General features: G+C 47.9%; 12 protein-coding genes across 12 annotated transcripts; 8 read left to right on the top strand and 4 right to left on the bottom strand.

Moving 5' to 3' along the window:
• Window positions 1-121: 121 nt before the first annotated feature.
• Window positions 122-1,815, top strand: LACBIDRAFT_300573 (uncharacterized protein; the record flags this gene model as incomplete). Its single annotated transcript, XM_001873731.1, has 4 exons — window positions 122-333; window positions 380-917; window positions 972-1,526; window positions 1,573-1,815. The coding sequence occupies 4 exons, from the start codon at window positions 122-124 to the stop codon at window positions 1,813-1,815; spliced, it is 1,548 nt and encodes a 515-aa protein (XP_001873766.1).
• Window positions 1,816-1,952: 137 nt separating this feature from the next.
• Window positions 1,953-3,056, top strand: LACBIDRAFT_300572 (LisH motif-containing protein; the record flags this gene model as incomplete). The annotated part of the gene is made up of 4 exons (XM_001873730.1): window positions 1,953-1,955; window positions 2,018-2,085; window positions 2,261-2,456; window positions 2,640-3,056. 4 exons carry the CDS (start codon window positions 1,953-1,955, stop codon window positions 3,054-3,056), a joined length of 684 nt encoding a protein of 227 aa, XP_001873765.1.
• A 171-nt stretch (window positions 3,057-3,227) lies between these two features.
• On the top strand, window positions 3,228-8,018 carry LbMHK1 (MAP kinase kinase kinase; the record flags this gene model as incomplete). Its single annotated transcript, XM_001873729.1, has 8 exons — window positions 3,228-3,761; window positions 3,813-3,992; window positions 4,045-6,745; window positions 6,799-7,057; window positions 7,107-7,248; window positions 7,300-7,569; window positions 7,614-7,702; window positions 7,762-8,018. The coding sequence occupies 8 exons, from the start codon at window positions 3,228-3,230 to the stop codon at window positions 7,850-7,852; spliced, it is 4,266 nt and encodes a 1,421-aa protein (XP_001873764.1). The 3' UTR covers window positions 7,853-8,018.
• A 555-nt stretch (window positions 8,019-8,573) lies between these two features.
• LACBIDRAFT_300570 (uncharacterized protein) lies at window positions 8,574-9,364 on the bottom strand (the record flags this gene model as incomplete). The annotated part of the gene is made up of 7 exons (XM_001873119.1): window positions 8,574-8,627; window positions 8,677-8,763; window positions 8,815-8,945; window positions 8,998-9,061; window positions 9,117-9,173; window positions 9,226-9,309; window positions 9,359-9,364. 7 exons carry the CDS (start codon window positions 9,362-9,364, stop codon window positions 8,574-8,576), a joined length of 483 nt encoding a protein of 160 aa, XP_001873154.1.
• A 2,283-nt stretch (window positions 9,365-11,647) lies between these two features.
• Window positions 11,648-13,624, top strand: LACBIDRAFT_291428 (cell division control/GTP binding protein). Its single transcript, XM_001873728.1, has 8 exons — window positions 11,648-11,865; window positions 11,932-12,060; window positions 12,123-12,204; window positions 12,256-12,390; window positions 12,444-12,561; window positions 12,613-12,980; window positions 13,031-13,277; window positions 13,327-13,624. Exons 1-8 carry the CDS (start codon window positions 11,649-11,651, stop codon window positions 13,357-13,359), a joined length of 1,329 nt encoding a protein of 442 aa, XP_001873763.1. The 5' UTR covers window position 11,648; the 3' UTR covers window positions 13,360-13,624.
• Window positions 13,625-13,720: 96 nt separating this feature from the next.
• LACBIDRAFT_181790 (uncharacterized protein) lies at window positions 13,721-17,012 on the top strand (the record flags this gene model as incomplete). Its single annotated transcript, XM_001873727.1, has 9 exons — window positions 13,721-13,828; window positions 13,902-13,994; window positions 14,055-14,333; window positions 14,383-14,473; window positions 14,527-15,536; window positions 15,591-15,825; window positions 15,874-16,287; window positions 16,344-16,809; window positions 16,858-17,012. The coding sequence occupies 9 exons, from the start codon at window positions 13,721-13,723 to the stop codon at window positions 16,955-16,957; spliced, it is 2,796 nt and encodes a 931-aa protein (XP_001873762.1). The 3' UTR covers window positions 16,958-17,012.
• Window positions 17,013-17,046: 34 nt separating this feature from the next.
• LACBIDRAFT_300566 (succinyl-CoA-ligase) lies at window positions 17,047-18,710 on the top strand (the record flags this gene model as incomplete). The annotated part of the gene is made up of 10 exons (XM_001873726.1): window positions 17,047-17,080; window positions 17,128-17,243; window positions 17,297-17,413; window positions 17,474-17,617; window positions 17,669-17,729; window positions 17,777-17,842; window positions 17,895-18,056; window positions 18,112-18,288; window positions 18,339-18,427; window positions 18,488-18,710. 10 exons carry the CDS (start codon window positions 17,047-17,049, stop codon window positions 18,512-18,514), a joined length of 993 nt encoding a protein of 330 aa, XP_001873761.1. The 3' UTR covers window positions 18,515-18,710.
• A 117-nt stretch (window positions 18,711-18,827) lies between these two features.
• On the bottom strand, window positions 18,828-23,063 carry LACBIDRAFT_320441 (uncharacterized protein; the record flags this gene model as incomplete). The annotated part of the gene is made up of 12 exons (XM_001873118.1): window positions 18,828-19,532; window positions 19,585-19,710; window positions 19,766-20,092; window positions 20,146-20,314; window positions 20,365-20,577; window positions 20,644-20,885; window positions 20,941-21,353; window positions 21,403-21,764; window positions 21,818-21,996; window positions 22,051-22,338; window positions 22,390-22,781; window positions 22,838-23,063. The coding sequence occupies 12 exons, from the start codon at window positions 23,061-23,063 to the stop codon at window positions 18,828-18,830; spliced, it is 3,642 nt and encodes a 1,213-aa protein (XP_001873153.1).
• Window positions 23,064-23,097: 34 nt separating this feature from the next.
• LACBIDRAFT_291426 (uncharacterized protein) lies at window positions 23,098-24,039 on the top strand. The gene is made up of 4 exons (XM_001873725.1): window positions 23,098-23,190; window positions 23,244-23,678; window positions 23,731-23,820; window positions 23,876-24,039. The coding sequence occupies exons 1-4, from the start codon at window positions 23,104-23,106 to the stop codon at window positions 23,957-23,959; spliced, it is 696 nt and encodes a 231-aa protein (XP_001873760.1). The 5' UTR covers window positions 23,098-23,103; the 3' UTR covers window positions 23,960-24,039.
• Window positions 24,040-24,072: 33 nt separating this feature from the next.
• Window positions 24,073-24,504, bottom strand: LACBIDRAFT_300563 (uncharacterized protein; the record flags this gene model as incomplete). Its single annotated transcript, XM_001873117.1, has 2 exons — window positions 24,073-24,213; window positions 24,265-24,504. The coding sequence occupies 2 exons, from the start codon at window positions 24,502-24,504 to the stop codon at window positions 24,073-24,075; spliced, it is 381 nt and encodes a 126-aa protein (XP_001873152.1).
• A 76-nt stretch (window positions 24,505-24,580) lies between these two features.
• On the top strand, window positions 24,581-25,122 carry LACBIDRAFT_186866 (uncharacterized protein). The gene is made up of 5 exons (XM_001873724.1): window positions 24,581-24,625; window positions 24,670-24,765; window positions 24,821-24,848; window positions 24,898-24,970; window positions 25,023-25,122. The coding sequence occupies exons 1-5, from the start codon at window positions 24,601-24,603 to the stop codon at window positions 25,059-25,061; spliced, it is 261 nt and encodes an 86-aa protein (XP_001873759.1). The 5' UTR covers window positions 24,581-24,600; the 3' UTR covers window positions 25,062-25,122.
• Window positions 25,123-25,477: 355 nt separating this feature from the next.
• Window positions 25,478-27,361, bottom strand: LACBIDRAFT_243718 (uncharacterized protein; the record flags this gene model as incomplete). The annotated part of the gene is made up of 6 exons (XM_001873116.1): window positions 25,478-25,528; window positions 25,581-26,414; window positions 26,467-26,787; window positions 26,849-27,016; window positions 27,083-27,258; window positions 27,316-27,361. 6 exons carry the CDS (start codon window positions 27,359-27,361, stop codon window positions 25,478-25,480), a joined length of 1,596 nt encoding a protein of 531 aa, XP_001873151.1.
• Between the last annotated feature and the right edge of the window lie 345 nt (window positions 27,362-27,706).

Below are 27,706 nucleotides of genomic sequence, written 5' to 3'. Positions count from 1 at the left end.
ACCAAGAGACAAGCACGCCATCTGCACAACTCATCGCGCAAATAATTTACTTTGATGAAGCTCTCATGGAGTCGTCAGCGTCAACCTTAGAGTCTGATTACCAGCTACAGTCCTCGTCGCAATGGTCAACATTCTGCAGATCGTAATTTCTCTTTTATATTCACAACTCCCTGATCAATTCGTCCCCTCCCTCGATCCAAAGTCGGTCGCCGTCATAGGGGCAGGCAGTGCAGGTTTGGCTATGCTAAAGGCTCTCTTTGACCTTCCGGAGACAACGAGGGATGGATGGAGAATAGTTTTATATGAGCAACGAGGGGATGTCGCAGGCGTATGGCAAGAAACTGCTCTCTTTTCTCTACCCAAATCTAATTTTTACCAGGCTTCCAGATCCCCATTTACATTCACCACCTGACATACCAGAGACCCCGCTCTACCCACTTCTACACACGAATACCCCCGTTCCTTCCATGTCTTACCCAGGCTTTCCTTTCCCTCCCGGCACTCCACTTTATCCTAGTCACGAGCACGTCAGGGAGTATCACCAGCGATATGCCATGGCTCACAATCTTACGCAATACATCAAGTTCAATCATGAAGTGCTGGAGACCCGCTGGGTTGGCAACTCTGAATATGGACATTGGAATATTTCCGTTCGCAACGGCACGAACGAAATACACCTGGAGAACTTCGATCACCTTGTGGTTGCTTCGGGTAATAACCACGTTCCAAGGATTCCTGTCTGGCCCGGACAAGACGAGTGGTTGAAAAACGGCCCTGATCATGGGCCAAAGCGAGAGATTTTGCACTCGATCTATTACCGTGGGCCTGAGCGATACTTTAACAAAAGTATTCTCATTGTAGGGACCGGTGCTAGTGGGCAGGATGTTGCTATTCAAGTATCAAAGATTGCCACCAAGGTGAGGGGGAATGTTCTCGGTTGTGGATATCCCAGGAATTAATTAGACTCATAGACTTACGTTTCTTCAAGACATGATAGGCCACCCATAGATCAAGTCGAGTTCAAGCCAGAGATATCTCATTTCACGGAGAACGGTATTATTTTTCAAGACGGCACAACCTGTAACGTGGACGCTGTTCTCCTTGCGACAGGTTACGAGATGCGGAAACCCTTTCTCGATGCAGGGCACGCTCTACTCACCGACCCTTCTGTTACGTCCAACTCATCGAGCAACCGAAATCTCACCACCAACTTGCATTATATATTTCCCTTGCACCAACATATTTTCTCACTTTCCCCTGCACACCCCGTCAACGCCCTAGCATTTATTGGGTTACCAACTGCCATTGCGAACTGCCCTTCTGATCTCGCACAAAGTATATTCGCTACGCATATTATAAGGAATCGCACTATTTTATCTTCCCGCGAAGAGCTCCTTGATGAACTTGCGGCATATGAACACGGCATTCGACAGCGGGGATATGATCCTTACATTATTGGACATCAACTACTCAACGGCACGTCAAGCGATTATCAAGACGAACTCATTGATTTTCTGAAGAAACAGGTTCGTGGTTGTGATGTATTAGATGGGTTTTCCTCAACATTTTCAGAATGCCATCCCCGACGACGGTAAAAACTATGTTGAAGGTTGGCGTCGAGATGTATTCAACTACGACTATCTAAAGCGAGGGTGGAGCTGCATTGAAGAGTCTGGTCAGGTTGAGGAATGGGTACGAGACGTTGGGACGGAGGAGGAATGGGCTGATTTAATGAAACGGGTCGATGCATGGCAAAAAAACTGGGAAAGAGAGAACGGGATACGGTTTGTAGCTGATCTGGGAGTTAGAAATTAATTGTAGCATCTGGCTCGCCATGGGTGTGCGGATTACAGAGATTGTAACATGATCACGACCGTCTTTCAATTTACTAAGTACCTGCCCTAAACTGAGCGTCCAAACACCATAAAACCAGAACTCCAAATTCCAACACCATGGTCAGTCCATCTGTCTTTTCATGGCTAGAGTCTGGATGAAGAAGACTCATTGTCACGTATAGCCGCCAAAGTCCTCGATACGGGCGGAAGAATGGGACCGCCGCCTCCATGATGTTCAGATTACGAAAAAGTGAGCGTCTTTTTTCTTTTTCTTTCTCTGGTCCCATCCATGCAAGGATGAAAAACATTATTGGGAATCTCGCTGACATTCTTCACGAATCATGACGAGTCAATAATTGCATGTATTATCTGAATTTGCATCGCTACGTCTTCTGTCTTAACTCAGACTGACCAACACTCTGTAGCGACCTTAACAGACTCATCATGGACTATCTCGTGATCGAAGGCTACAAGTCGGCGGCAGAAGAATTTAGCCAAGAAGCCAATCTTGCGCCCCCTGTTGACTTTGAGAGTATCGAAAGCCGTATGGACATCCGTGAGGCACTTCAGCGAGGCGATGTTGAAGACGCCATTATCCGGGTGAATGACTTGAATCCAGAGGTGAGAATCCAGAAAAATTCAGAACCGAAATGATTAAATTGTTTCATGCACCACTCATAAACCCCTTCGGGGTTGGTGATGATATTCGTAAACACCAAAACTTCAGTCTTCAATATGATCTATCTTTTCATGTGGTGTTTTCGTATCAGAAACGGGAGCTAACGTTGTTCTTGCGTTCTGCAGATTCTGGATACAAATCCTGCGCTATACTTTCGGCTGCAACAGCAGAAGCTGATTGAACTTATACGGCTGGGAAGAATATCGGAAGCACTTGAGTTCGCACAGGAGGAACTTGCACCACGAGGAGAGGAATCACCCGAGTTTCTTTCTGAGCTGGAACGAACGATGTCGCTGTTGGCGTTTGAGGCCTCTGCAGCTGCGCCAGCTGGCATCTCTGAATTGCTATCGCCAGCGCAGCGAATGAAGACGGCTGGAGAGGTGAACGCTGCAATCTTGGAGAGTTTGAGTCAGGGGAATGAGGTGAAGTTAGTTGGGTTGCTGAAGCTTTTGTGTTGGGGAGAAATGTTGCTAGAAGAACGGGCAGAGTTTCGCAAATTGAACGTAGTTGAAGGATCTTTGGTAGATAGTGTCCATGTGTAGACAGACGTCAAAATACACAACAGTAGCCGTGATTTGTCAGCACAGAACATTCCTTGGTAGTGTCGACGACACCCCCGCTGTCCTCGCAGCTTGGCTGCAACGGTGCTGCAACATTCTTTATTACTTACCTTGACGTCTATCCAGTAACCGCTCTTCTTCATCTCATTCATAATGTCAGAGGACACGAGAATCAAGACCAGGAAGGGCAAGGTTCTCTATGTTGCAAACCCAGGCTCAGGCGACTCCGATGAAGCCAGCGACGACGATCGTCCCAGGCGCCCAAGTGGCAGCGGCGGCTACCCCAATTCTTTCAGGAGACCGCAGCATTCCAACGCCTATTCAAATCCAAATCCATATCCTCCTTACAAACTCACCACTCCATCCAATAATCATCCCCCGCCTCTAACTACAATCGATCTTATTCCAAATTACTCTCACCATCAGACTCCTCATCCGCCTCAATCCTCTCCTTCTACTGCCAGTTCTCCAGCTGTCGAAGATCCAGCCCCACTCCCAGCTGTTACGCTGCCCGTATCACCTCCCGAAATAGCCCCGTCCTCGTACCAGGATCCGTCCATCTATGACGGCCGAGATCTGCACCAGCCCTCTACTTCTCGTGCAGGGAAGCTTCTCCAGACAATCAAAGCACCTTTCGGAAGAGTACCAAAGACAACCGTAGACAGTTCTCCACGGCGTCCCAAGACGGTATTTCGTACGCCCAAAGCATCATTCATTTCATCTCATGATATTTTTCAGTCTCCTACTGTATCCACGCCTGATTCATACAGCTCAGTTTCAAGCTATACGTCGACCTCGACCTCGACCACATCCGACAAAATCATTATTGTCGTTACCGCCGATTCAGAACGATACGTAACCGTTGATGTGAGCGGTGCGAAAAGTGCAGTTTTTATCAGAGAGTGCATCTTTACAAAGGTATCTACCATTCCAATTGATCACAGCCCTCCCTCTCATGGTTTATTTACAGTTGAATATCTACAGTGAAGATGATCAGTCTCCTTTTTCTATCTATCAAACTGAAATTGGTGCCTTTGCCATTGGTGCTGCCCTCACTGATGACCTTTTGTTTTCTTTGTGTCGCGATCACGGCGACTCAAGGGGTTCCCTCAAGTTTTTCGTTTCCCACTCTTCCGCTCCTGTGCACGAACAAGCGCCTCCAGCCATTGATTTTACCGTTCCCCCACCCGTTCTCCCCCAACATTCGGTGACTCCTTTGCGTCCTAGGCATGGTTCAAGTTCCAGGCACGGCAGTGTTTCTTCCGCTAGCGAACACGCTGGTTACGATGCAGACCTCGACAATCCAACCACACGCTCCTCTCAGCCAGCACCGCCATTGCCCACGACCACCAATGCACCTCCATCTCCGCATAGACGACCGAGTGGACCTCCTGCCCCGCGACCATCATCTCCCCTTCTTCAGTCCCCAGCAAAACCATCAACCCCTCCTCTCCCTCAAGCCGCTGAGCGGCTCCGCTATCAAAAGAGTGATGCGACGTTCGTCGATAAATATGGACATGTAATACCTACGCCTCCACCACCTCCACCGTTATCCCCTCACCGTCCATCTTATTCAAACAACGATGATTCCACTCTTTCACCACCAGCTTCACGACTGCATGTTCGCTCTGGATCGGATGCGGGTGCCGAGCGAGAGCAAGCTTTGAGGGCGTCAGAGGAGAGGGTGGATAAGCAATGGCAGCGTATTCGGCAGCCTGCTGCGTTCGGGAGGCTGAGAGCGGAGGCGTCCAAAGAGACCCTGAACCAAACTAAGGAATCTAGACTTCGCAAACGTTACCCCACTGACTCTGACGATGTGTTGGGTCGATCGGATTCTTGGGTCGTAGTCCCTCAAGGCGGGGGGCGCGATCAAGAGCAGAGTCAAGAGCTCCCAAGAACGTCACCTCCCATTTCAAAGACCTCTCGACAACAACACTCTCCACGATATGGAAGACCCAGCTCTCCATACGCCCCTCGCGTTCCAACTATACCAAACCCTCCTCGACAACAGCCTCCGGTCGTCCCCATATCTAATAGCGATATCCGACCTTCAGTACAGCGTGTTAATGCAAGAAACCCTGTTCCGTCCAGTTTTGTTGTAACCTGGAAACCTGAAGATTCTAAAACCAATAAGACTGCTTCACCTCCCACTTCCAACTGGAACCGTCTTGGAAAAGGTCATACAAAGAGCATGGACAATCTCCGGGCTTCCTCAAGCCTTCCGGCATCATTACAGCCCGGTCGTCGTAATCCACCTCAACTTCCAATGAGTCGGCAGGCCACAAATCTTCGAGATCTAACATACTCCCCGAGCAACCTTCCTGGTATGCCCAAGTCATACGAACCCCCGCGACCCTCGAGGCCCCTACCCGTCCAAGGTTCTCCACACGGAAGTTCTTTGGACTTTTCCTCCCAGTACGGCTCACGCCCGCATGGCTCAAACCTGATGTCTCCCAATGGGTCCAACCTCATGTCTCCAAGCCACGATCCTTATCCTCGACCCCAATCTGCTGCTGGCGACTCCATGACATCCCCCACCCAGCGGCATCCGCGACAACTTCAGTCGCCGACCTACGGACCGACTTTGGACTCTGGTGATCCAGCACGGTCTCCTCGAACAATGTCTCCCAGTCGGTCTTATTTTTCCGCAGGCGTACCCGGACCAAGACCCCAGCTGAACTATAGCGATCGATCTGACCGTTCCTCTGACATTCAGAGTGGGCCAGAGACATCCAATACCACGCCTCCTCGTACGCCAGTCAGCCCCCAAAGTCCGAGATATGGCCCATCGGAGACCACAGCATTCGTTGTTGAACCATCGTCACCAACAACTGGAACCCCCATACACATTCGGACAGATACGAATCGTAGCTCGGAATTGACTTTAAAACAAGGGGAACATGTTAAATTTGCACAGTTGATAAATGGGATTGAAGAGTCAACAGGGACCGCCATGCCTTCTCGCCCGCCGCTGTCCGAAAAACTTACAAGGTCACTCACACCACCACCTCCGTCATCCTCCTCAAGCGAAACTCCAGCATACAGTCAAGATGACGATGATTCTGACCCAGGCGGGGGCACTTGGATAGTACCGCCAACTGACAGGCCAAAATCTGTATCGCGCCCACCGTTGAAGGTGCAAATAGAAAGCTCGACGGTGTCTTCAGGTATGAACCTGCAGCTCCTGCCCCAGGCACCGCCCCCCACTTCTTATCGTCCGTCCGCGGTTCCTCGACCGAAAAAACTTGTTGATAGGAAAATGCGAGGCAGCACATTTGCCGACCAAGGGGACGATTCATGGGCTCCTCGTCCACCACCGGAAGACGTTTATGAACGTCTTGAAGAGTTTTTCCCTGAACACGATCTTGATAAACCAGTTATTGAGGCAAGCTCTGGTGGGACCTCTCCTACGACCGCGGAGCCTACGGCCCCCCCTCCTACACCAATACCCGACAAGGGAAGAGTCAGAGCCAAGAAGTCCATTCGCATTGTCGCCGAAGAGCACAAGAAACGCATCGATCGTACTTCCAAGGCGGACGCAACGTCATATACAAACAATATGCTTCGCAAGAGGAATACGAAGCTTTGGGGTCTTAGAATGGAAGAAGTGACATCAGAAGCGAAGAGTACGTCCAATTCGTCTCTGTCTGAGTCATCTCCTGGTGGGCCTAGTGAGTAACTTGATGTTATGCTCGTTTGGTATCATGTCTGACATCTGTTGTAGCTACCTTCAAGTGGATGAGAGGAGAGCTGATTGGAAAGGGCACATATGGTCGCGTCTACCTTGCGCTGAATGCAACGACGGGGGAAATGATTGCGGTGAAGCAAGTGGAACTTCCGCAAACTCCAAGCGACAAAAACGATTCCCGCCAGGTGACGGTGGTGCAAGCATTGAAGCTTGAAAGCGAGACTCTGAAGGACCTTGACCATCCGAATATCGTACAATACCTTGGCTTCGAGGAAACACCCGCAAACTTGAGCATGTGAGCCATCGCGACGCGATACACGGGTTGTCACTCAAAAATTCTACAGCTTCCTCGAATACGTTCCTGGGGGTTCTGTTGGAAGCTGTTTGCACAAACATGGCAAGTTTGCCGAATCTGTCACCAAGTCATTCACGGCGCAAATCTTGAGTGGCCTGGAATATTTACATTCGAAGGGGATCCTTCACCGAGTAAACATCTTGCTCTAATCGTCAAAACATCTTGTTCATCGTTGATTTTAGGATTTGAAAGCAGACAATATCCTTGTCGAAATGTCAGGAGTATGCAAGATATCTGATTTTGGGATATCGAAACGAACAGACGATCTTCACGGGGGCGCCTTTACGGCTATGCAAGGAACGGTATTTTGGATGGCTCCAGAGGTCATTAACACCCAGAAGAAGGGGTACAATTTCAAGATTGATATCTGGAGTGTTGGTTGTGTTGTGTTAGAGATGTGGGCTGGTATGAGGCCCTGGATAGGAGAAGAAATGGTAGCTGTGATGTTTAAAGTATGTTCCGCCTGCCATGCTATCTCGTGACTAATACTTTGCAGCTCTACCAATCCAAACTCCCGCCGCCAGTACCCGAAGATGTCACCTTATCGGAGCTTGCAGATGACTTTAGACGAAAATGTTTCGCAATGTACGCACTGTATCTCGTCGAATTCTTATGGGGAGAATTGCTGATGCAACTCTTCTTAGAAATCCTGAGGAGCGCCCAAGTGCTGCTGAACTCAGGAAGCATCCTTATCTCATACTCCCGGCGGAATGGGTGTTCACAGGATTTACATAAAATTTACTAACTCTCGATGACCACACGTACATTTTCATTTTCACTCTTCTTCCATCTAACTTCAACTTCCATCGGTTCTTGCTTTTCATGACATCCCCGCATATCCATAGGGCTCCGCCATACGATAACAAGTGTAAACAGCGATTTAATCAGCATTTAATGCCATAATTCTCGCACGGTGTTGAATCTGAGAGGCTGTACTATCATTGGTGGAGTGTTGCAAATATTTCGATCAAAACACCATAGTGCTTCGAGGACTAAACCAATCCTCATAATTCTTTGACCATTGGAAAGCCTTGGTTCTAGGCTTTCAGAATATGTTTTTTTCGCATTTATCTGAAGTTGATGAGGTAGGTGCCGAGGCAAAAGAGAAAGTCACCAAGTCTTGCAAATTTTGTCACGGTGGAGTCACGTCAGATCAGGCAAGATCAGACCAGACGAGGTAAGATTGCAATCTCCGCCCTGCTGATGTTTTGATGTTAGCACGCCTGATCATCCCTGATGCGAGAGCAATGGGCTAATAACCATCAGGTTGGGTGTGGTCCCTGGTGTTAGGAATCCAAGAATGAGCATCGTCCGACATGAAAAAATCGCGGAATCCAAAGGACTAAGCATCTGGAGGGAGACTATCATGGTCGAGAAAGCTCGCCTGGCGACACAGACAACAATTTTCAAACTGAAATGCCCCGTATTGTACAATGCGCTATTAAGAAATATTGATTTAAGCTCTGCTCCACGTACTGCCGATGTCAGAAATGCCGACAGGAAGAGCCGCCTATCGAAGATCAGTAGTTGTTTCAGTAACTAGCAGTTAAACCAGATACCTTCTCGTCGTAGTCGTTCCATTCGCCTTCAGTCAAATCGACCTCTGAGAATACCGACCCTTTCATCCCCTTGCATTTCCAAATACCCTAAAATGACATCAGGGAAGATCCGTTACATTGTGGAAAGAATATCCTGACTCTGGGATCGAATCCTATAAATTCAAGCCCGCGGCATTCGATAACAAGCAGTTGCTTAAGTTGCCCATTTTCTGAGTCGTAGGCTTTGACAGGCGAAGCTGTTTCGAATTTCGCTGAACTTTCGCGTTTGCCTGGGAATAGACACCATTAAAAGTTGAAACAAGCACGGATAGCTTAGCGTACACAACCCACAACGCCACACAAAGTGGGCTTTACTGCCTTTGCCTCCAGAAACCTCATATTCTTCCTGGTTTTGTCAATGGACATCGAATCTACGTTGATGATCGGATTATTGAGCGTACTTTGCGGTTGAGAGAGACAAACTTGGGGTGAACTTCGTTACAGCTGTTACATTTCACCTATGGCGGTTTAAAGTCAGCTGAAATGAATATTTGAAAAGAAGATGCCGACTTGAAAGAAGTATTCAAAGTCGTCGCCTGCAGGCTCAAGATCTGTAACATTTTCGAGTTCTGCTTTGATAGAAAGTTGTAGGCGCTTTTGAGATTGGGTGAATTGATGGCGGTGTTGAGAGACGAGCACTTACAACCATTCCTTGAGAATAGTAAGAGCTGATAAGCTCTGTTTGGCCGTGTATGCCAGACGTGTTATTTGATCTTGTTCAATTTCTGAAGGTTAGCAAATGCTTTCATTTACACGAACTTTGCGCCTTCTTGTCGGCCCCGGGAGTCCCTGCCCGTCTGGGTCATCTCTGAGGAACCTCAGTTTCTCTTCTCCTGTCCTTGCGCGCCGTACAAAACCTATGATAGAAGAAGATATCACTGATGATGACTTCTTCGACCTACTCTCGGAGAAGTCAGAGGTGGCGGACTCGCCTTCGTCTGGTCATCTTATGCTCCGCGAGCAGCGCCAAATGTTACATTATCTCCGACTAATAGAGCATGAGATGCCAAAACTCGTTGGTACGTCACACGTATCTTCTGGCCACCAACCTTTCCATTGACCTTTTTTTTTTTTTTTTTTGCCAGCATATCGCAAACCATTTACCCCACCAACTTCTGCCACTCCTTTAATCGTTCGGTCTCTGGATTACCAAGGAGAACCTCATCTTGCATCCATCAAACGCGTTGTTGTCGTTGCCGTGGATCACCTACCTTTGCGGACGCCACAGGCCATTCATAAATTTAAACTTCTGGCTGGGCCACGCTGGACGCCGAACCCTCCCACCGATGCAGGGGTGGCCAAAGAGGAGCCATGGGGTAATGGATATATCAAAATCTCATGCGAAGACCTGCCACGACCTGAAATGAATCTCAAATGGGCGAGTGACACTCTTGACAAACTCGTCGCCGAGGCAAACGTGAATATCAGTGTTATAATGTCACTTGAATCTGACGGCCGTTCTAGAATACTAAAGCTACTTTTGAAACTGTCCCACTTGACTTGCGACATGTATATGCAAAGGCACGTAAAGCGAAAAAGGGAGATCACCTACGTGGCCGTGTTCTTAACCGTCCAACGATCAAAGACTTTCCTACGGAGTGGCTACCAGGTCGAAATTAGTATGATTCGAAATGGAATATCTTTCTTTGCTTGAATCAAAAACGAACCGTCTTAGCTGCTCTTGTGGCCTGGTGCATCCAAATGTGGTGAGTGGCAACTTTGGCTTCAAAAACAGCCACGGGACCCGATATCGCAACATATGCAAGGGCGACCGTACAATTCAAGTCTTATGGAAGAGGACAAAGAGACAAAAGACCCTTTGTTCGTATTTCATGCAGGCCACTGTCCACAGATACGGCAAACAGGTACTCATTGATGGTTTTTGAGCCACCCCAGCAAAGATGGGGTGGCCTACTGTACTATAAAGCAGGCATGGGAGGTGTCTGCCAGGGGTATACCCTTGACGGGCATACTCCGCTCTTGAATTTTGTCGTGCAGCGCACCCACACTCTGACCCGCCTCATTCTCACGAATGCTCACCTTCTCGCAAGACAGTCCGACTGCTACTCGTTTGTCACATGCAATCCCATATCCGCAGGTCGAAGCATTCAAATGTTATACAACATCAAGCAGTTCCTGCAAAGAGGTCAATAATGATGATCTATTGGCTCTAAGCAGGAAGCAAACAGGGGAGGGCGTTTTCTTGCCTGATGAGTGGATAAAGCAGGCAGGCGATAGGAAACTTGTCAGAAAAGGACAAAGAACTCTGTTTGATCTCAAAGGAAGGACCATCTATGGAAATTTCGACTCGGACTGTCCCCAGCAGACGAAGAGGCACAAAATAGAGCTCATTGACGAGGCATTCTTTGAGAGTCTGAGGAAGAGGGTACGGTTTACGACACCTCCCAACGCGTCTAACGACAGCACACCGTTGTCGACACCTGTGCTATCGCACTCAGGGTCAACCGACGACAGCAGTGACGAAGAGTGTAGCGACGATTGCACATCAGGGAGATGTCATTCATGTCGGGTGGACGAACTGTTCAAGATGTATATCGACACCAGCAACTGCACCTAAGTTATTATTTGGACATTCATTAAATCATTAATGCTATAATTCTATTTTGAACTCATGCCCAACGCATGTTTGTTAAAAAGGGGAACACGGTGGAATTGAATGGGTCCTCACACACACCAGCATGAAGAGGAAGATATTCTTCTGGGTAAGATTCGGTGCAGTAAATTATCTGGTCGGTTGTTGATTGCCAATCGCTAGTCCCTACTTCTGCCCAAACCGAAATTGGATGTAGTTGCCACTGGGGACAAACAAAGCCAACATCGCCCGACTTCTTTCTCAACTCCCCCCAACCTTAAAGTATTTTTTTTACTTGCACCGTTCTTTCCTTTCCTTCTTCACTCTCGTATTCGCTTAGATGACCGACTCATACGCTTCGTCTCGCAATGGCGATGCCTCTAGTCATGGCATTGCCAATGGTTCGAGCCCGTCGCTCGTCCCAACTGGCCACACCACTGCCATTTCCAACGTCATTCGCAAGAAGCTCATGGGCTACGTCGGTTTTGCCAATCTTCCCAACCAGGTCCACAGGAAGAGCGTGAGGAAAGGGTTTCAATTCACCGCTATGGTTGTTGGTACGTGGCGTGTCCGCTTTTTCGCTATTTGATCCAGTCCTCAATATCAAAGCTTGACGCGCTCAGGAGAGTCAGGTCTTGGAAAATCAACATTGATTAACACCCTTTTCAACACCACCCTCTACCCGCCCAAGGAGCCCCTACCACCCGCGGCAGAGAGGCCCAAAACCGTTGCCATTGAGAGCATTGGCGCAGGTATCTCTATCTAATATAACCTCGCTGAAACGTAGCATTTTTTTTGATTCGTTTACGTACAGATATCGAGGAGAACGGTGTTCGACTTCATTTAACCGTCGTTGATACTCCTGGATTTGGTGACTTTGTCAACAACGATGACAGGTAAGGTTAAGTTCTCGTCCCCGACGTTCACTCACGTAGTTGAGTAAATAGCTGGAAGCCCATTGTGGAGAACATCGAGTCTCGTTTCGACTCGTACTTAGAACAAGAAAATCGTGTCAACCGCATCAAAATTGTTGATAACCGTGTGCATGCCTGCCTTTATTTCATCCAGCCTACCGGGCACGCGTCAGTATCATATTTTAACTATATTTGCTCTTCTTTGACGCTGTCAATTCCAGTTTGAAGCAACTTGATATTGAGTTTATGCGCAGACTTCACACCAAGGTCAATCTGATTCCTGTCATCGCCAAGGCAGATACTATGACGGATGAAGAGATTGCCGAGTTCAAGGAGCGAGTGAGTTTATCTTCCTACTTTTTATCCCCTCTTTCTCATCGGACCCGTAAGATTTTGTCGGATATCGCCCACCACAACATTCATATCTTCCAAGCCCCCACTTATGATAATGAGGATGAGGAGACCATTGCAGAGGCCGAGGAGATTGCCAGCAAGATCCCCTTTGCTGTCGTCGGCTCAGATAAGATTGTGACCACTCCTGATGGACGCCAAGTCCGCGGCCGCGCATACCCTTGGGGTGTGGTTGAAGTCGATAACGAAGAACATTGTGATTTCGTCAAGCTCCGACAAATGCTTGTTCGTACGTACATGGAGGAACTTAGGGAGTACACCAACGATGTTCTCTACGAGAACTGGCGGACGGAGAAGCTGCTCAGCATGGGAGTTGCTCAAGATTCGACCGTCTTCAAGGAGATCAAGTAGGTGACAGTCTTTTTCAAACAAATTTCTTACCAATAAATCATTGTAGCCCCGCGGCAAGGTTGCAGGAAGAGCGTGTCCTGCATGAAGCCAAACTTGCTAAGATGGAGGCCGAGATGAAGATGGTGTTCCAGCAAAAAGTGCAGGAAAAAGAAGCCAAGCTCAAGCAGTCTGAAGAAGAGTTGTATGCTCGTCACAAGGAGATGAAGGACGCCCTTGAGAAACAACGTGCGGACCTTGATGATAAGAAGAGGAAGATTGAGAGCGGCCGACCTTTGACGCCGGAGAAAGCCTCTGTTCGTCGTATTTCTGAATGATTTTTACTCCCTCTGACCTCCTTTGCAGACTGGTAGGAAGAAGGGGTTCCTTCGCACGTAAGATACTCTCCGTACGTGAAAATCTGAAGACTTCAGGCTCGCCACCCTCTCTCTTTGGATGTTTCATATTGACGATTGCCCCCCCTCCGACCTCTTCTCTCTTCTCTGTATCATGTCCGTTGATTAAATTAGGTTGTTTTTACTCACTCTTTATCTTCTTGGCTCTCACGAATATTCCCCACACTCTTTCGATGGATAACCCCTACTGCCTAGCACTTTAAGTACTTGATGTTCTGCGCTACATTTATACCACGATTTTGGCACTTTGACGCTGAAGGACAACAAGTACAAATGAGTTTTGAGTGGCGGTAATTCCTGGTGACTCTTTGTAGCCCCTCTTGTCCTTATTACTTCACCACGCCATGGCTGATCTTCAAGCTTTATTATCCGCACTTGATATATTCAGTCGCACTCCGGACAAGGCATCGCTAGATAGCGCAAATTCCTGGCTTCAGGATTTCCAACACTCTGTAAATTGTCTTTCGCCTGTGGCCAGTCTCCCACCCAGCACCTCTGACTGTGTCCAATCGCTCCTTGTCCTAGCCTGAGGCGTGGACGACCTGCAATGTCCTCCTCCTCTCTCCGGATGCACCTCTTGCAGCCAAGCTTTTTGCCGCGCAAACCTTCAGGGCTAAAGTCAGTCGTTTCAATGTCTCTTTCTCCTTACGCCATTCGCTGATGGCATTGATTACTCAGGTAACATACGATCTACACCAAGTGGATCCAACTAACTTACTTGCCCTTCGAGATACATTATTGACGGCGCTGGAGAGATATCATGGTGGTCCCCGTACGATCAACGTCCAACTGTGCCTCGCGATCGCAGGCCTTGCTCTGCAGTTGCCCGCTTGGGACAATGCTGTCCAGACAATGATTGACTCATTTGGAAGAAATCCAGCTACCGTTCCTACTCTTCTTCAGTTCTTGACTCTCCTCCCCGAAGAGTTGTTTGGAAACACAAAGATACCGATTACGGTTAGCCTTTCGGCCTTTTATATCTGCGATTCTGATAGTTTGCGTCCAGGATGAAGAATACCGCGAGAGGTCCGCCCAATTGCTGACTGCAAATTCGAAACAGATTCTAGAGCTGCTATCGATGTACATCCAGGCACAGGGTAGGCTTCCTCCTGTCTTGTTAATATGTCTTAAACTAAAACACTATATGCAGGTGTAACCTCCACTGTTCAATCTCAAGTCTTTGGGTGTTTGCGCAGCTGGCTGGTCGCCGGCGAGGTAAACGCTTTCGAATTATCGGAGACTCCTCTCTTCACGTACGCCTTCGATGCCCTGGCATCGGAGGAGCTGTTCGACGCTGCTGTTGACGTCATTTGCGAGTTGATTCACGAAACTCAAGAGATTGACGATAACATGCATGTCATCGAGTTGATTGTGCCCAGGGTCATAGCTCTCAAACCCCGGTTGACCGAGCAGAGAGACGACCCTGACAAGATAAGAGGCTATGCCCGCATTTTTGCGGAAGCGGGTGAAACATATCGTATCCTTCTTTTGCAACACACTGAAACCTTCTTCCCTATCGTCGAGGCGATTGGAGAGTGTTCGGCCTATCCTGACCTCGATATCGTGCCCATTACCTTCCCATTTTGGATGCGACTTAGTCAAACGATTGGGAAGAAATCTTCATTGTCGCCGTTGTTCTTGAAGGCGTATCAGACTCTCATGGGCGTGATCATTCGTCATCTACACTTCCCAACAGATCCGTCGAGTCTTACCGGACAAGAGCTAGACTCTTTCCGCTCTTTCAGGCACGTCATGGGCGACACGCTGAAAGACTGTTGCTTTGTCTTAAGAACGGAATTTTGCCTGCTTGCGACATACCAAATGATTACAACTGCCCTTGCACACAGTCCTGAACACATTTCTTGGCAAGAAATTGAAGCACCTTTGTTCGCTATGCGCTCCATGGGCGCTGAAGTTGATCCGAACGACAACAATGCCGTTCCTAAAATTATGGATCTTATACCATCTCTTCCAAATCACCCTCGAGTTCGTTACGCAGCCCTCCTCATCATCTCGCGTTATACAGAGTGGATCAACGCCCATCCCCAGTACATTACTTTCCAGCTTCAGTACATCTCGGCTGGCTTCGAAGACTCTGATTCTGAAGTTTGTGCAGCTGCTGGACAGGCACTAAAATATCTATGTCAAGATTGCAAGCAGGTATGCCATTTTCTGATATGCAAGTATTTTCCTTTGATTTTAATTATTATTTAGCATCTCCTGGACTTCCTCCCTACCCTTCACACCTTCCTGAGTACAACTGGCACCAAACTTGTGCAGGATGATAGACGGCAGGTGTATGAGGCCATCGCGTTCGTTATTTCTGCCATGCCAATGGACGCAGCAGCAGGGTCATTACGCACCTTCTCCCTGGATATTCTCGCCAAGGTTCATAAGCTCACCAACCACCAAGGAACTCCCACCAAAGCTGAGATGGAAGAGGTTGGCGGTATGTAATGATCCATTCTCATTGACTTTGATCTCATCGCTGCAATAGATGGGCTCGAAAATCTTGAAGTCATGCTGCAGATTGTTCATAGTTTTGGCGAAGAGCTTCCCTCTGCTTGTCGGAACAGCTGTGAAGAAGCCTGGGTCGTATTTGATTCGTTTTTGGCGAAGTATGCTGCGAATGCAGATCTCGCCGAACGCACCACCCGAGTCCTTCGCCGCGGCATCGATCTGTTCAATGGTTCTGTGCTTACGGTTGCATCCTCAGTAATCTCAAGAATGTCGGCGGCCTTTGAAACTACCGGTTTCCCCAGTTTCTTGTGGATTGCAGGCAAGGTCATTGGTCTATTTGGAGACGAAGAGGATTCGAGACTGAGGGCCGCTTTCCGTGTGCTTTTTGAGCAATCCACAAACAAGGTTGCCTCTCTTCTGCAGGTGAAGAATCCTGGAGACATCCCAGATGGTATATTGTTCGTTTTGTTCAGTCTTGGATCTTCTATGCTAATATATACCTCTTAGTCTTGGAGGATTATATTCAAATGCTCTTGCAGCTAGGGTCACTCGCGCCTGACATATTCTACCCATCCCCGGCATTCCCCATCGCATTCAGAGCATCATTGGCTGGTCTTACAGTGGTCCACAGCGACATTATCTTCGCCGCTTTGGACCTCTTCCAAGGTATCTTGCTGCATGACTCTTTAAATTCTTCCCTTCCTTTGCCGCACCCACCGAAATTTCCAATATATGCCGCATCCATTAGGGCGGCCATGGAAAAGGAAGGGTTTACATTGTTGAGTTTGGTTGTCGCAGGAATTGTGGGAGAGTTTCCAGCAGACTCGACAGCGAAGGTGGTGTCTATCTTCCGGGTGCTCGCACATACATGGCCAAGCCAACTCCTCACGTGGCTACCCCGTGCATTGGAGCAGCTTCCAACCTCGGATGCTCCTGCCCAAGCGAAAGCACAGTTTCTCCAAGATGTAACGAGGTGAGTTGAATGATTTGACATGCGGTGCTTTTTCTCATACACGATCAGTTCTGTAAATGCAAGACAGTTTGACAAAGTGAAATATGCGATTCTCTCATTGACCAGAGCATCACGAAAAATACGCGAAAGACGAAGAACAGGATTGTAATTGCAATAGCTTTAGAAGTAAACATATGTAAAGAATATTACAATTTGGTTGTCACGGCGGTAACCGGTTTCCTTCAACTAATTTCAACTATGTTTCGCCAGGTTGGACGCTCCTGGTCCACCAGTAAGCTCCATCATCATTGCCCATGACCTTTTCCTGACTGCCAAAAGACGGACGCAGGGCGTTCTCTCAGTCCACGTCGCGGAAGAGCTACGCCGATACCATACAGAACCTTATGATACACAAAGACACCAAGGTTCTATGCCAGGGCTTGACAGGAAAGACCGTCAGTCCTATTTGTTGCCTTGTAAACAGCTCTTGACACGCAGAATTGCTCAGGCCACTTTTCATATCACGGAAGCTCTGGCGTACGGTACGAACATGGTTGGCGGCGTGTCACCCAAGAAGGCTGGCCAAACTCATCTCGGGCTACCCGTTTTTGGTAGCGTTCGCGAGGTTAGAACACTTCACAACCAGTCTCATACCTAATTTGCTTATTATTATTTTTACGTATAGGCGGTTAGAGAGACGAAACCTGATGCGACTATTCTGTATGTTCCACCCCCTACTGCTGCCGACGCAATTATAGAGGCAATCGAGAATGAGATTGGGCTCATTGTCTGCGTGACAGAGGGTATTCCCCAAGCAGACGAGATTCGAGTCGGTGTTTTTACATATTGCACCGGAGACTTCTAATAGCATGTGTGATAGGTCATGAACGCTTTGAAAAGCCAGTCTCGTTCTCGGCTTGTTGGTCCTAATTGCCCTGGAGGTGATTATCGTATGCCTTTTCCATATTCGTGCTGATGATATTCGCAGTTATCAACCCTCTTGGATGCAAAATGGGCATTCAGCCAGGACACATACACACGCCTGGAAACATTGGTCAGTACGTGGTCGCCACCGAATTGACATTTGTTAACTCGCAGCATTTCAGGAATTGTTTCTCGATCAGGAACATTAACCTACGAAGCTGTTGCTCAAACGACCGACGTCGGGCTGGGTCAATCGCTATGCGTCGGCATCGGTGGAGACCCGTTCCCTGGTACCCAACACGTCGACGTAATCAAGGTCTTCCTTGAGGACCCCAACACAAAAGGTGAATTATTTCAATGCGTCGCCACTGTTCATCGGTTATTCAGCTTGTTGCACAGGTATCGTTATTATTGGAGAAATCGGAGGCTCAATGGAGGAGGAAGCGGCAGAGTACCTCGAGAGGCATAACAAAACTAGGAGCCATCCCAAACCAGTGGTCGGGTTTATTGCTGGTCGGACTGCGCCTCCCGGCCGCCGTATGGGACACGCCGGTGCCATTATTTCGGGAGGAAAGGGTAATGTGTAACATTTTCATGATACCGCAAAGCTCACTCTTGTGTTGAAGGTGCTGCCTCTGATAAGGTGAAAGCACTAGAGAAAGCCGGTGTGATCGTAACAGATAGCCCAGCTAAGATTGGTGTCGAAATATTGAAGGTAAGTTCAAAACCGTAATGTCCAGCGTTAGATACGTCTTAATCAGTTTTCTCTCTTCAGGCCATGAAAGCTGCGGGCTTGGTATAAGGGGCGATCTTCTTTCGGCGGTTTCCAGTGATTTATTTGCCCAGATTCCAGAAACGTTCGCGAAACATGAGTCACAGAATAGCAAAAACAACTCCCAGCTGCGGAAACAAGGACATTAGAATAGAGGCCATTTCCTTGATCTTGTTCGTGGACATGTCGGAATATGATGCATCCATAGATATTTAATATGTTTCAAGAATTTGAAGACTTTGCAGGGCAAATGGTAGTTGCAGAAGCCGAACGGACACGAACACACATGATATGGACTGAAAAGATGGAAAGCAAATGGGGTTACTAACTACATCAATGCTAACTAGAATCCACTTGTTGTCACCCTCAGTTGTTCAAGCTTTTTGAGCACCTCACCGACGGTCCTATCGAGTTCGCCAGCAATGGAGCTCTGCTTAGCTGCTGGGAGCCTTGCATAAGTCTCACACAAATCACCATCAACAACTGCCTTCACAGGGGCATAGTATCCCCTCCAGCTGAGCTGATCTCTGCCAACTAAGCTGCTTTGTTCAGTGCGCATATGTTGCTCGAGCGTTGAGATAAAATCCACGTCTTCTTTAGAAACAAATGGCACGAGAATGCCGATCGTTCCATGAAGCCCAGTGTACATCAAGACCTCCCGACCTCCTGCGACAAGCGACACTTTGTGAATCGATGTGACCAGGTCTCCAAGGTGAAAGTGGGCAAGCATTTTTGTCTTGTGTGGTGCACCCATTAAAATGCCCTTTTCGTGGAGGATGCCAGCACCAGTGGGATCATCGTCGACTTGTTCAGAAACTTTTGGATCGAGTCGATTGACAAAGATATTTCCGAATCGGTCACCCGCAACGATTGTATTGTAATCCACCATTGATGATGCTGTTATCCATCGGGGTTGACTGTCATCTGCGAATACTAGCAACCGGTTTTCAGGAGGTTTGTACACGGCAAATTGTATCGATTCTTGCATATCGCCAACTATAATTCTTGAACCTTGGGTAGACAGGGTAACAATCGCGGAAGAAAACGTCTGGGAAAGCCGTCGTCGGTAATGCCTAATATTATCCACGAGAGTCACGAACCTTGTTCTCAACTTTTCGAAGCAGTTTTTTCTTGCCAATATCATAAATTCTTAGTGCCTTGCCAACACCGGCAACAAGTCGCCCCTGGAATGCTAACAAGGCCAGTGGGACATCGTCAACCTCGGTCTATCGAACATTGAACATTAAGACTGGATTACGTCGCGAGCTGTTGGAAGCACACCTTGTGTTGGAACTCAAGACCTGCACCCTCGTTCGTGAACTTGTACGTTCGCAGATAGCCGCTTGTACATGAGCGGGGAGAAACAATGGTATCTGCAGCAGTGCCAACGACGAGGTGAAGTTCTCCGTTTCGAGCAGAGAATGGTACGATTGCGAGGGAGAAGGCAGCTTCGTTGCTATCCATTGGAATCACAGCAACCGTCTTCGCTTCAACAGGATCTATGATACGGATGCAGGAAGCCCAAGTTCCGGCGGGGGCTTTTGGTCGGCCGAATACTTCTGGGGGGATGTTAATTTCCCCATCATCGAAACTTTTACCTTGCCGACGCTGGTTACCTGATCAGCTAAGCCTTAACAGAAAAAAAAAAAGAGAAAGCGCACAAATTCATCAAGTTTTGTGCTCGCAGCTTCCTCTCCCAACGTCCTGTGATCACCCTCGATGAGATAAAAATAATTATTTCCTGGATGTGTGATGAATTTGCGGGGTGTGTATGAGAGGGGGATCGAATCTTGTTTCAACTTCGTTCCCAATTTAGGGACCTGGAATATCCTTCAAGCTGTCATAAGTACAATAGGGCTATAGAGGTAAGTGAAACGAACCGAAGAACACTGCCTGCGATACCGATCAGACCTTCCGGGCTTAGCTCTGCGGAGAAGCTCCACGCATAGTCGAGGTTATCATAAATTAGAGGCGTGAAGTGCATAAGATTTTGATGTGTGTAGTTTAGCCAGGACCTCGAGGACAAAGCAAGTATCCCAGGATTGCGCTGAATCTGCACTCGGACTAATTTGATAGGCCTGGTCCCCAAGAAGCTAAACAGAATAGTAATAGATGAGGAAGGGTCGTAAAAAATATAAGGACAGAATAACTGGACTTACCGAGTCCGTGTATCCGTCAACTGGCCATTGATAGGATCAAGAACCGTACGTAGTAGAACGCCATTCTGGAGACCAATGTTGACAAACATCGTGGGCTGCGATTTGTTGATGCTCGCATCTAGCATATCTGCGATGCATATAGCGGAAGGAGGAGCAGTCAAAGCTTGTAAACTGATGGTCTCCAGAGTAGTTTCTGGGTCCAGCGAGATGATTCGAACAGTCTGATCCTCGCAGCCTACCGCCTGAGAAAAGGGACTCGATGAGAAACGATAAAGGAAGTCGAGGATCAACACGAACGAGATAGGGAGTTCTCTGTCTGCCTTCAGGAACGTCACCGATGCTCAGCGCAAGAACTGTACTGCCCATCGCCTTTCGATCTTGATATTCATTTAGCTGACCATCCAGATCCAACTCAAAATAAACCAGCTCCGCAGAGCTCAAAGCAACCACAACTTGCCTTTTGTTCGTTGTTGCACTAACAATTGTTTTTCCCTGTGGCACCCTCCATTCATTTACACGGCGATCGGCGAGGACGTGACGAATACCGTGGGGGTGAACCTGCAAGAGCGCGTCTGCACCGATTTGCTGAACTGCAAGTGTCGGGGCGGATGACAAAAATCCCGTATCCTGCACTTCTTCAATCGTTTCTCCGATAGAGAGCACCAGGGTGCCGTTGACGAATGATAAGATGATATAAGAATCGAAGGGGTCTGGGAGCTTTAGCTATCAGGCCGTTAATCAGCCAGTGGAAAAACTCACCATCTTCAGTCCGTTTCGTCGTCCAAACAGCATTCGGAATGCCTGGAAGATCAGAACTAACCGATTCCTCGACTTCAAGGCCATGACGTAGTGTCCTGAAAGTACTGCGTGCGCCGCGTCCGCAAGCTGCGAAGATCTGGGGAGTGTCTGAGTTTGGGAGAAGGTTCATGACCTTGGAGTCTAAAATCGGATCCAAGGATTCCAATTCATCAGCAACCACAAGGTTGTCCAAAGGGTGTAGTCGAAAAAATGCGTGCGGTAGCGGAACCGATGGGTCAGCCATGCCAAAGGATGGATATGATGTTGAACTAAATTCTGGCTCGTCATCGTCGTCACCAAGTTTCTGAAATTGGTAAAGGTAACTGTTGTTCTCGCTATCAATATTGTTTTTGTGCAAAGATATGGATGGACTGACTGATTTCCAAATTCGCTCGCGACAAAAAGGAAACCAGATTTGAGAATACAAAGATTAGAGGCGACAGGTACAGTATCAAAATATTTGATTTTGAGTGATTTCACTTCTTCGTCTTCATGCTCAATGGTGACCTTGTACAGGTCACCATCTTCGCTTTGTAGCAGAAAAAAAAAGGCTCCCTAAAGAACGGCCATATTTTAAAGGAATTTTACAATTCTAGGGAGAGAACGGACCTTCATTTTGTGCATGACGGCAGCCGTAATGATTAGCCCACGGTTAAGGTCCTCTAGAGGATGTCTTCGGCGAGGTATGGGAACACGATGTTGAGGAACATCAGCATGTCGATAAATAATATGATTTTCACAGCAAACAAGAACACCAGAGGGGCCATCGAAGCGCTCGGATGAAGCGAGTTGACCGCCAGGAACTTGCACGAGCAGGTTAGCGCGAGGGTCGGTTGGTTCGCTCCATTTGCGTACAACGTGGTTAAGACCAAGATCCAGTTCATAGTAGGTCAACATCTACGCGACATGAGAAACATTGAAAACAGAGAGAGAAAGACAAAGAAGCACCTTTTCGGCATTCTTAAATGCATCACCTGTTGGGTCTTGATCCGATTCTGCATAATCAACCTCTAACGCTGCGAACATTGGATTTTCGAATCCAACATCTAAACCGACGATGTGGTGAATGATGGCGGAGTTTTTATGCGCCTCAAGTGGTGATGAGATTGTTAAGTTGGCCGCGGCGTCGCGGTTGAGGATGTAAACCAGCTTTGCCTTTTCCATAGCAGATATCATGACACTGCGTCCCTTTGGATCTGTGGCAAGATATTGGCCAGGAACAATACGACGAGCACCCGATTTCCCGTATGTTTCCTGGTGAAGTTTGACGAAGCTGCTGGTTTTGGGGTCATAATCCAGGATAATGATACGTCCCGAATCAGAGCCTACTATGGCGTAATCTGAGAGAAAGCTCCGTAAATAGACATAAATTGAGGAGATACGTACAAGGGCTCACCCTTGGTCCCGCCAGTCAAACGAAACGCAGCGAGGGAACGAATGGACCCAAAGACGTCGGTTGCAATGACAGTCGATATTTTTCCAGTCTGTACGTCGGGACGTAGGAGTTCGAGACGCGTTCCATGAGAAACAATGATTTCCTGCTGCCGGGCGCCCGAGAAATTGCCAACAATTGCCTGTGTTATTGCGGTAGGAGGCTGAAGTGTCAAATTGTACAAGTGCATGGTTCAAGGAAGAGAACGCTGTTGACAGTTGTTTGGGCAAATGTCTTCTCCCAGCTTCAACAACGCTGCAGCTTATCTCTCTTCCGCACCATCATTGTCTAAAACCTCTTCAACGGTAAAGCTCGAGGTCCACAAACTATTCACAGTCTTTGCTGCACGTTCCTCACTCGATCTCAACAGTTGTATGGATTGTTCAAGTACTTGACCTCCTCAAAATCACCAACAACATCTCGTCCCTCCATATTTGACCTGACAGGCCGCGCCAAGTGGGACGCATGGAGTGCAGCGGGAGAAAAGTATGAGAAAGGAAAGGATGCGGAAAGCAGATACATTGAGATCGCGCGAACTTTGGGCTGGACCGAGGGCGCGCCTGAAGCACGACCAGTTGTAGATACTGCTGCTGAAGACATATGGGACGACGACGTTGACGAGGGTGCGTCTGGAAGCCGTAGTGGTGGTAGTGGTGGGATGGGTTTATCAGTTAGCACAATGCCCGTCCCACCAAAAGTGGATGACAGAACTATTCATGGTCTTGCCGTCTCAAATGACTTTGCTGGACTCACTGCGCTTCTGGCACAACATCCAGAGACAGACTTGAACGAGCTCGATGAATTTGTGAGTTCGCAGCAGAACCACGCTCAACACTGGACTGACTATCAAGGAGCAGGGATATTCGCCCCTCCATCTCGCCTGCGATAGAGGGAGTCGAGAGATTGTCAGACTCTTGCTAGACAAAGGTGCTGATGCAACCATAAAGGTAATCCATAGCGCTGAAAAGAGCCATACTTCATACCAACTACTCTTGAATTTAGGATCCTGATGGGCTTTCGCCGCGAGAGCTTGCCAATGTGGCTGGTCACAATGAAATTGAAGCAATCCTAGCGTCGTCTAATTAAACATCATCCTATATGCCGCATAAGTTTGAGTCTGCAATAGATCGAATTCTGGGTGAGATTTATATGCTCACAATCCGCTCGCACGACTTGCATAGAGTAGGATTCGCCCGGACTTATGAAGGAATGGACTTCGATTGTGAGTGGGTGGATTTCGCCTGCTTCACAGCTTGAGTGACTGTTTGGGGCGCTGAGATTGAAGCACGGGGCCCTATTGCTTTGGGATGGTATGGGGAACCAGGCTTCAGAATCCCCCCCTATGATAAAAAGTGAGAACAAAAGCAAACAAATTATTGAGTAAAACGCACCAACTCCAGGAGTTTGACGACCGACTTGCTAGGAGTAGCTCCGACGTCTAGCCAGTAGCGTATTCTGTCAACGCTCCATTTTACAACTTTGGTGTCCTCTCCCTTTGCCAAGTGTGGGTCGTAGATACCTAACAATTCTGTCGGTTTTCCGTCGCGCCGATGTCGTCTATCTATGGCGACGAGATGAAATATACGGTGGTTGGTACATCCGTGCACCGACATGCGTAGTCGGATCGCCATGGTGAACAAGTTTGGAACAAGTCAAAGAGTATAAGCAGGTGTGCTAAATTTCTAGACCACGTGCCAAACCAATCCAAGACCACTCACAATATTGCCATGGCCTCTCAAATTTTGCCCTTAGGTACGGCTTGAATCCTTAACAAACGGAAACTAATGGTGCTACAGAACTAATTGATAGATGTATTGGCTCACGTATATGGGTCATCATGAAGAGCGATCGCGAATTCACTGGCAAACTCTTGGGTTTCGATGACTTCGTCAGTCAGTATCTTTTGACCAGGAACATGGGGAACCACATATTCATCTCTTAATCCAGATATGGTTCTCGAAGACGTCACAGAATAGTTCGTGCCGCGATCGTGAAATGTGTTTGCGCACTTATATCAATCCCAGCGAAACAACCCCTCAGGGGAAGAAGACAACGCAACTAGCGCAGACGCTTCTCAACGGAAATAACATATGCATGGTGAGCCATTTTACCTTTCGCCTCGGGTGTCGCTGATTTCCGTCCTATTCAGCTCATACCTGGTAGCGTAGGACCTGACGAGGAAGGCTAAACTGGTCTTACTTGTAGCGTTACATTTCTTGCAATAATGACAAGATTCGGGGTGTTTCCCAAAGAAACTAAGCGCCCCAGGGAACATGATTCGTCCACCAGTGAGATCCCCAGTACTTGCTACAACGATGAAATTTTCTGCAATGCATTCTCTCTATAAATAATCCTTGAAAATACCTCACAGCAAATCTTAGGGTGGAAAGTTTTAAATTGAAGAATACTGAGCTACAGATGAGTTATTATTCTGGCAAAATTGTAGAAGTGTGTGTAAATCAAGTGGTTCGGATTGCAAAGTGGGGGTGGCAGAAAAGTATATAGAAACGAGAGCGTGAAGGATGCGAGATGGCATGAAAATATACTTCGAGACAGGAAAGTTGTGAAGAGGAATGTCGTGCGGACTTTGTAAATTTAGCATGACTACTGCCCAAAACTGAACCCTCCTTGAGGAGCGTTCATATCCGAATGGAACTGTGTAACCGTCAGCCTCAACTTGATGTTGATCTCAACAGACAACACTTACAGCAAACGCGCCAGAAGCATCCACACTAGGGGCGGTGATAGCCGCATCGACATCGTCTTCATCAGGGAAGTACTTGTCCATGATGTTGAAAGCCTTCTTGTATATTTCCAGGTTGTCGTGCGATTGAAGGTTGTGGATAGTAATCATACCACCAGCTTCTTCCACGAACAACGCATACTGATTGGCGGCTCCAGGCCCAGCAGCAACCTTATCAGCCTCTCCAATCTTCAAGATGTTGTCAAGACCATCTAGCGCTACTTGAATGATCTTGTTGTCCATCATTGTCAACAGATCACAGAGTGGTTTGATACATCCTTGAGAAACCAGATAACGAATCTGGGAGGGCTCTTGAAGACCGCCTGAAGTAGCGTTTGAGATGGCCCAGCAAGCCTCCTTCCTTGTCTTGAAATCTGCATTCTGAAGGATGTTGATGAGAGGGGGGATAATGTTGGCGTCTATGACGGATTGAATCTGAGGAGGAGAGCCAGCGGTGATGTTGGAAATTGTCCAGCAAGCCTCCTTTCGAATACCATCCTTCGGGGAGGAGAGTAGAGAAAGGAGGGCAGGGAGGGCACCAGACGCGATGACGACCTGAGTTTGAAGATCATCACCAGTGACGATGTTTCCAACAGAGCGCAGGGCTGGCGTTTGAACAGATGTTGACTGGTGCATGAGTAGATCGACCAAGCGCCTGCAAACGCCAGACTCGATAACCGCCTGTATTTTATCGTTTGAACCATCAGATAAATAGGAAATTGCCCAACAGGCGTCAATCAAGATCTCGTCGTCGAGGGAGTAGATTAACTTCGTCAAAACGGTCAACGCAGGGGAAATCTGGCGAGCATAAAATTCGTTAGAAGCATCAAAGGACAAGCATTTGATTTACCAATTCCCAATCAGGTTGAGGAGACTTTCCCCTACAGAAGTTACTTAAGGTCCAAGTAGCGTTCCGCAACATGCTAAGCTTGTGATGTTCGCTTAAAAGGGTCAACAAAGGCCTTAGAGCCCCTTGTTGGAGAACGTAGTCTCTGCACTGGGGACTATCTCCGGCAATGTTTCCCAGGGCCCAAACGGCTTGCTCGCGAACATCGAGAGTAGGAGAAGAGAGCAAATTGATAAATTCCGGAACAGCTTGCGCGCTGATGACGACTTGCGTATGTTCAGCCGTTCCAGAAGCGATGTTAGTGAGTGCCCAAGCGGCTTCGAACTAATGCGTGAAGCGTGTGTCAACACAATCGATGATGCAAAAAGGGGTGATCGGTACTAACTTGAAGCATGGAATGGCCATGTTGAAGGAATTCGACGAAGCGGGGTACGACACCACACTCGATGACGCGCTCGATCGGAGGATTTTTCTCTTTTGAAAGCAGCTTGCGAAATTTGGTAGTCGCGTCCAATTGGCGCTCAGGATCTTCAGAGAACACGCCCGAAACCATCTCTTCAGCCAACTGAAACAAAAGATATCAGCAAACGAAAGAGAACGTAGAGGTGATGCCAGATACAGGAGGATCCCAAGTGCCACCACCGACCTCCTCATCTGAGTCTGGTCCCGCGGATGGGAGGAAGTTTCGCCTCTTGGAAATGTTTTCCTCTCTCTTCTGGCGCCTAATTTCGACCTGTTGCTCCTCGCGACGACGCCTGAGGTCATCTTGCTTCAGGGCACCCTTGCTTTTGTAGGCTGTGGAATGGGTCGCGCTTAAGCGACAATCTTGATAGCACAGTAGATGGCGCTTACCCTCCCTACGCGCCTTCATGGTGCGAGATTCTGCAGCTGAGTCCATCGTTGAGCAAGATTCTATCGAGTGGCACTAGTCGTGAATAGCTGATGGAAGAAGGAAAGGAAGAACAGGCTCTTGTCTTTCAAGCCCTTTCCTGTGACAATCGCGTGACATATCACGTGTGGTCTGATTAGATAATAGATCGTAGAGCAAAGTGGCAGGGAGAAATCAATTGAAATCTGATTCGGAAATATAATAGTAGGTTTCCCCGTGAGCCAGAGCCTTCAAAAAAGCTAGATTTATACTGAAGGTATCGTTTCCCTCAGACCGTCTAAAAAGAGCACAACGGTGCCCTTGTCACCAATGGTAAAACATCTACAGCAACAGACTAGTCAGCGACTCATTTAT

Source organism: Laccaria bicolor, genomic scaffold, assembly GCF_000143565.1.
Source record: "Laccaria bicolor S238N-H82 LACBIscaffold_1 genomic scaffold, whole genome shotgun sequence".
NCBI lineage: Eukaryota > Fungi > Basidiomycota > Agaricomycetes > Agaricales > Hydnangiaceae > Laccaria > Laccaria bicolor.
The sequence above is the reverse complement of the archived record's forward strand: the minus strand, read 5'-3'. Positions and strand labels throughout refer to the sequence as shown.

Bases quoted from the DNA above. Each gene is read 5' to 3' on its own strand.
- LACBIDRAFT_186866 (XM_001873724.1), top strand. From the start codon at position 24,601: ATGGCCTCTCAAATTTTGCCCTTAG. The intron at 24,626-24,669 runs GTACGGCTTGAA...ATGGTGCTACAG, and splicing joins CTCTCAAATTTTGCCCTTAG to AACTAATTGATAGATGTATT. The intron at 24,971-25,022 runs GTGAGCCATTTT...CGTCCTATTCAG, and splicing joins ACGGAAATAACATATGCATG to CTCATACCTGGTAGCGTAGG.
- LACBIDRAFT_291426 (XM_001873725.1), top strand. From the start codon at position 23,104: ATGTCTTCTCCCAGCTTCAACAACGCTGCAGCTTATCTCTCTTCCGCA. The intron at 23,679-23,730 runs GTGAGTTCGCAG...ATCAAGGAGCAG, and splicing joins TGAACGAGCTCGATGAATTT to GGATATTCGCCCCTCCATCT. The intron at 23,821-23,875 runs GTAATCCATAGC...TCTTGAATTTAG, and splicing joins GTGCTGATGCAACCATAAAG to GATCCTGATGGGCTTTCGCC.
- LACBIDRAFT_291428 (XM_001873728.1), top strand. From the start codon at position 11,649: ATGACCGACTCATACGCTTCGTCTCGCAATGGCGATGCCTCTAGTCAT. The intron at 12,205-12,255 runs GTAAGGTTAAGT...TTGAGTAAATAG, and splicing joins TTTGTCAACAACGATGACAG to CTGGAAGCCCATTGTGGAGA. The intron at 12,981-13,030 runs GTAGGTGACAGT...AAATCATTGTAG, and splicing joins ACCGTCTTCAAGGAGATCAA to CCCCGCGGCAAGGTTGCAGG.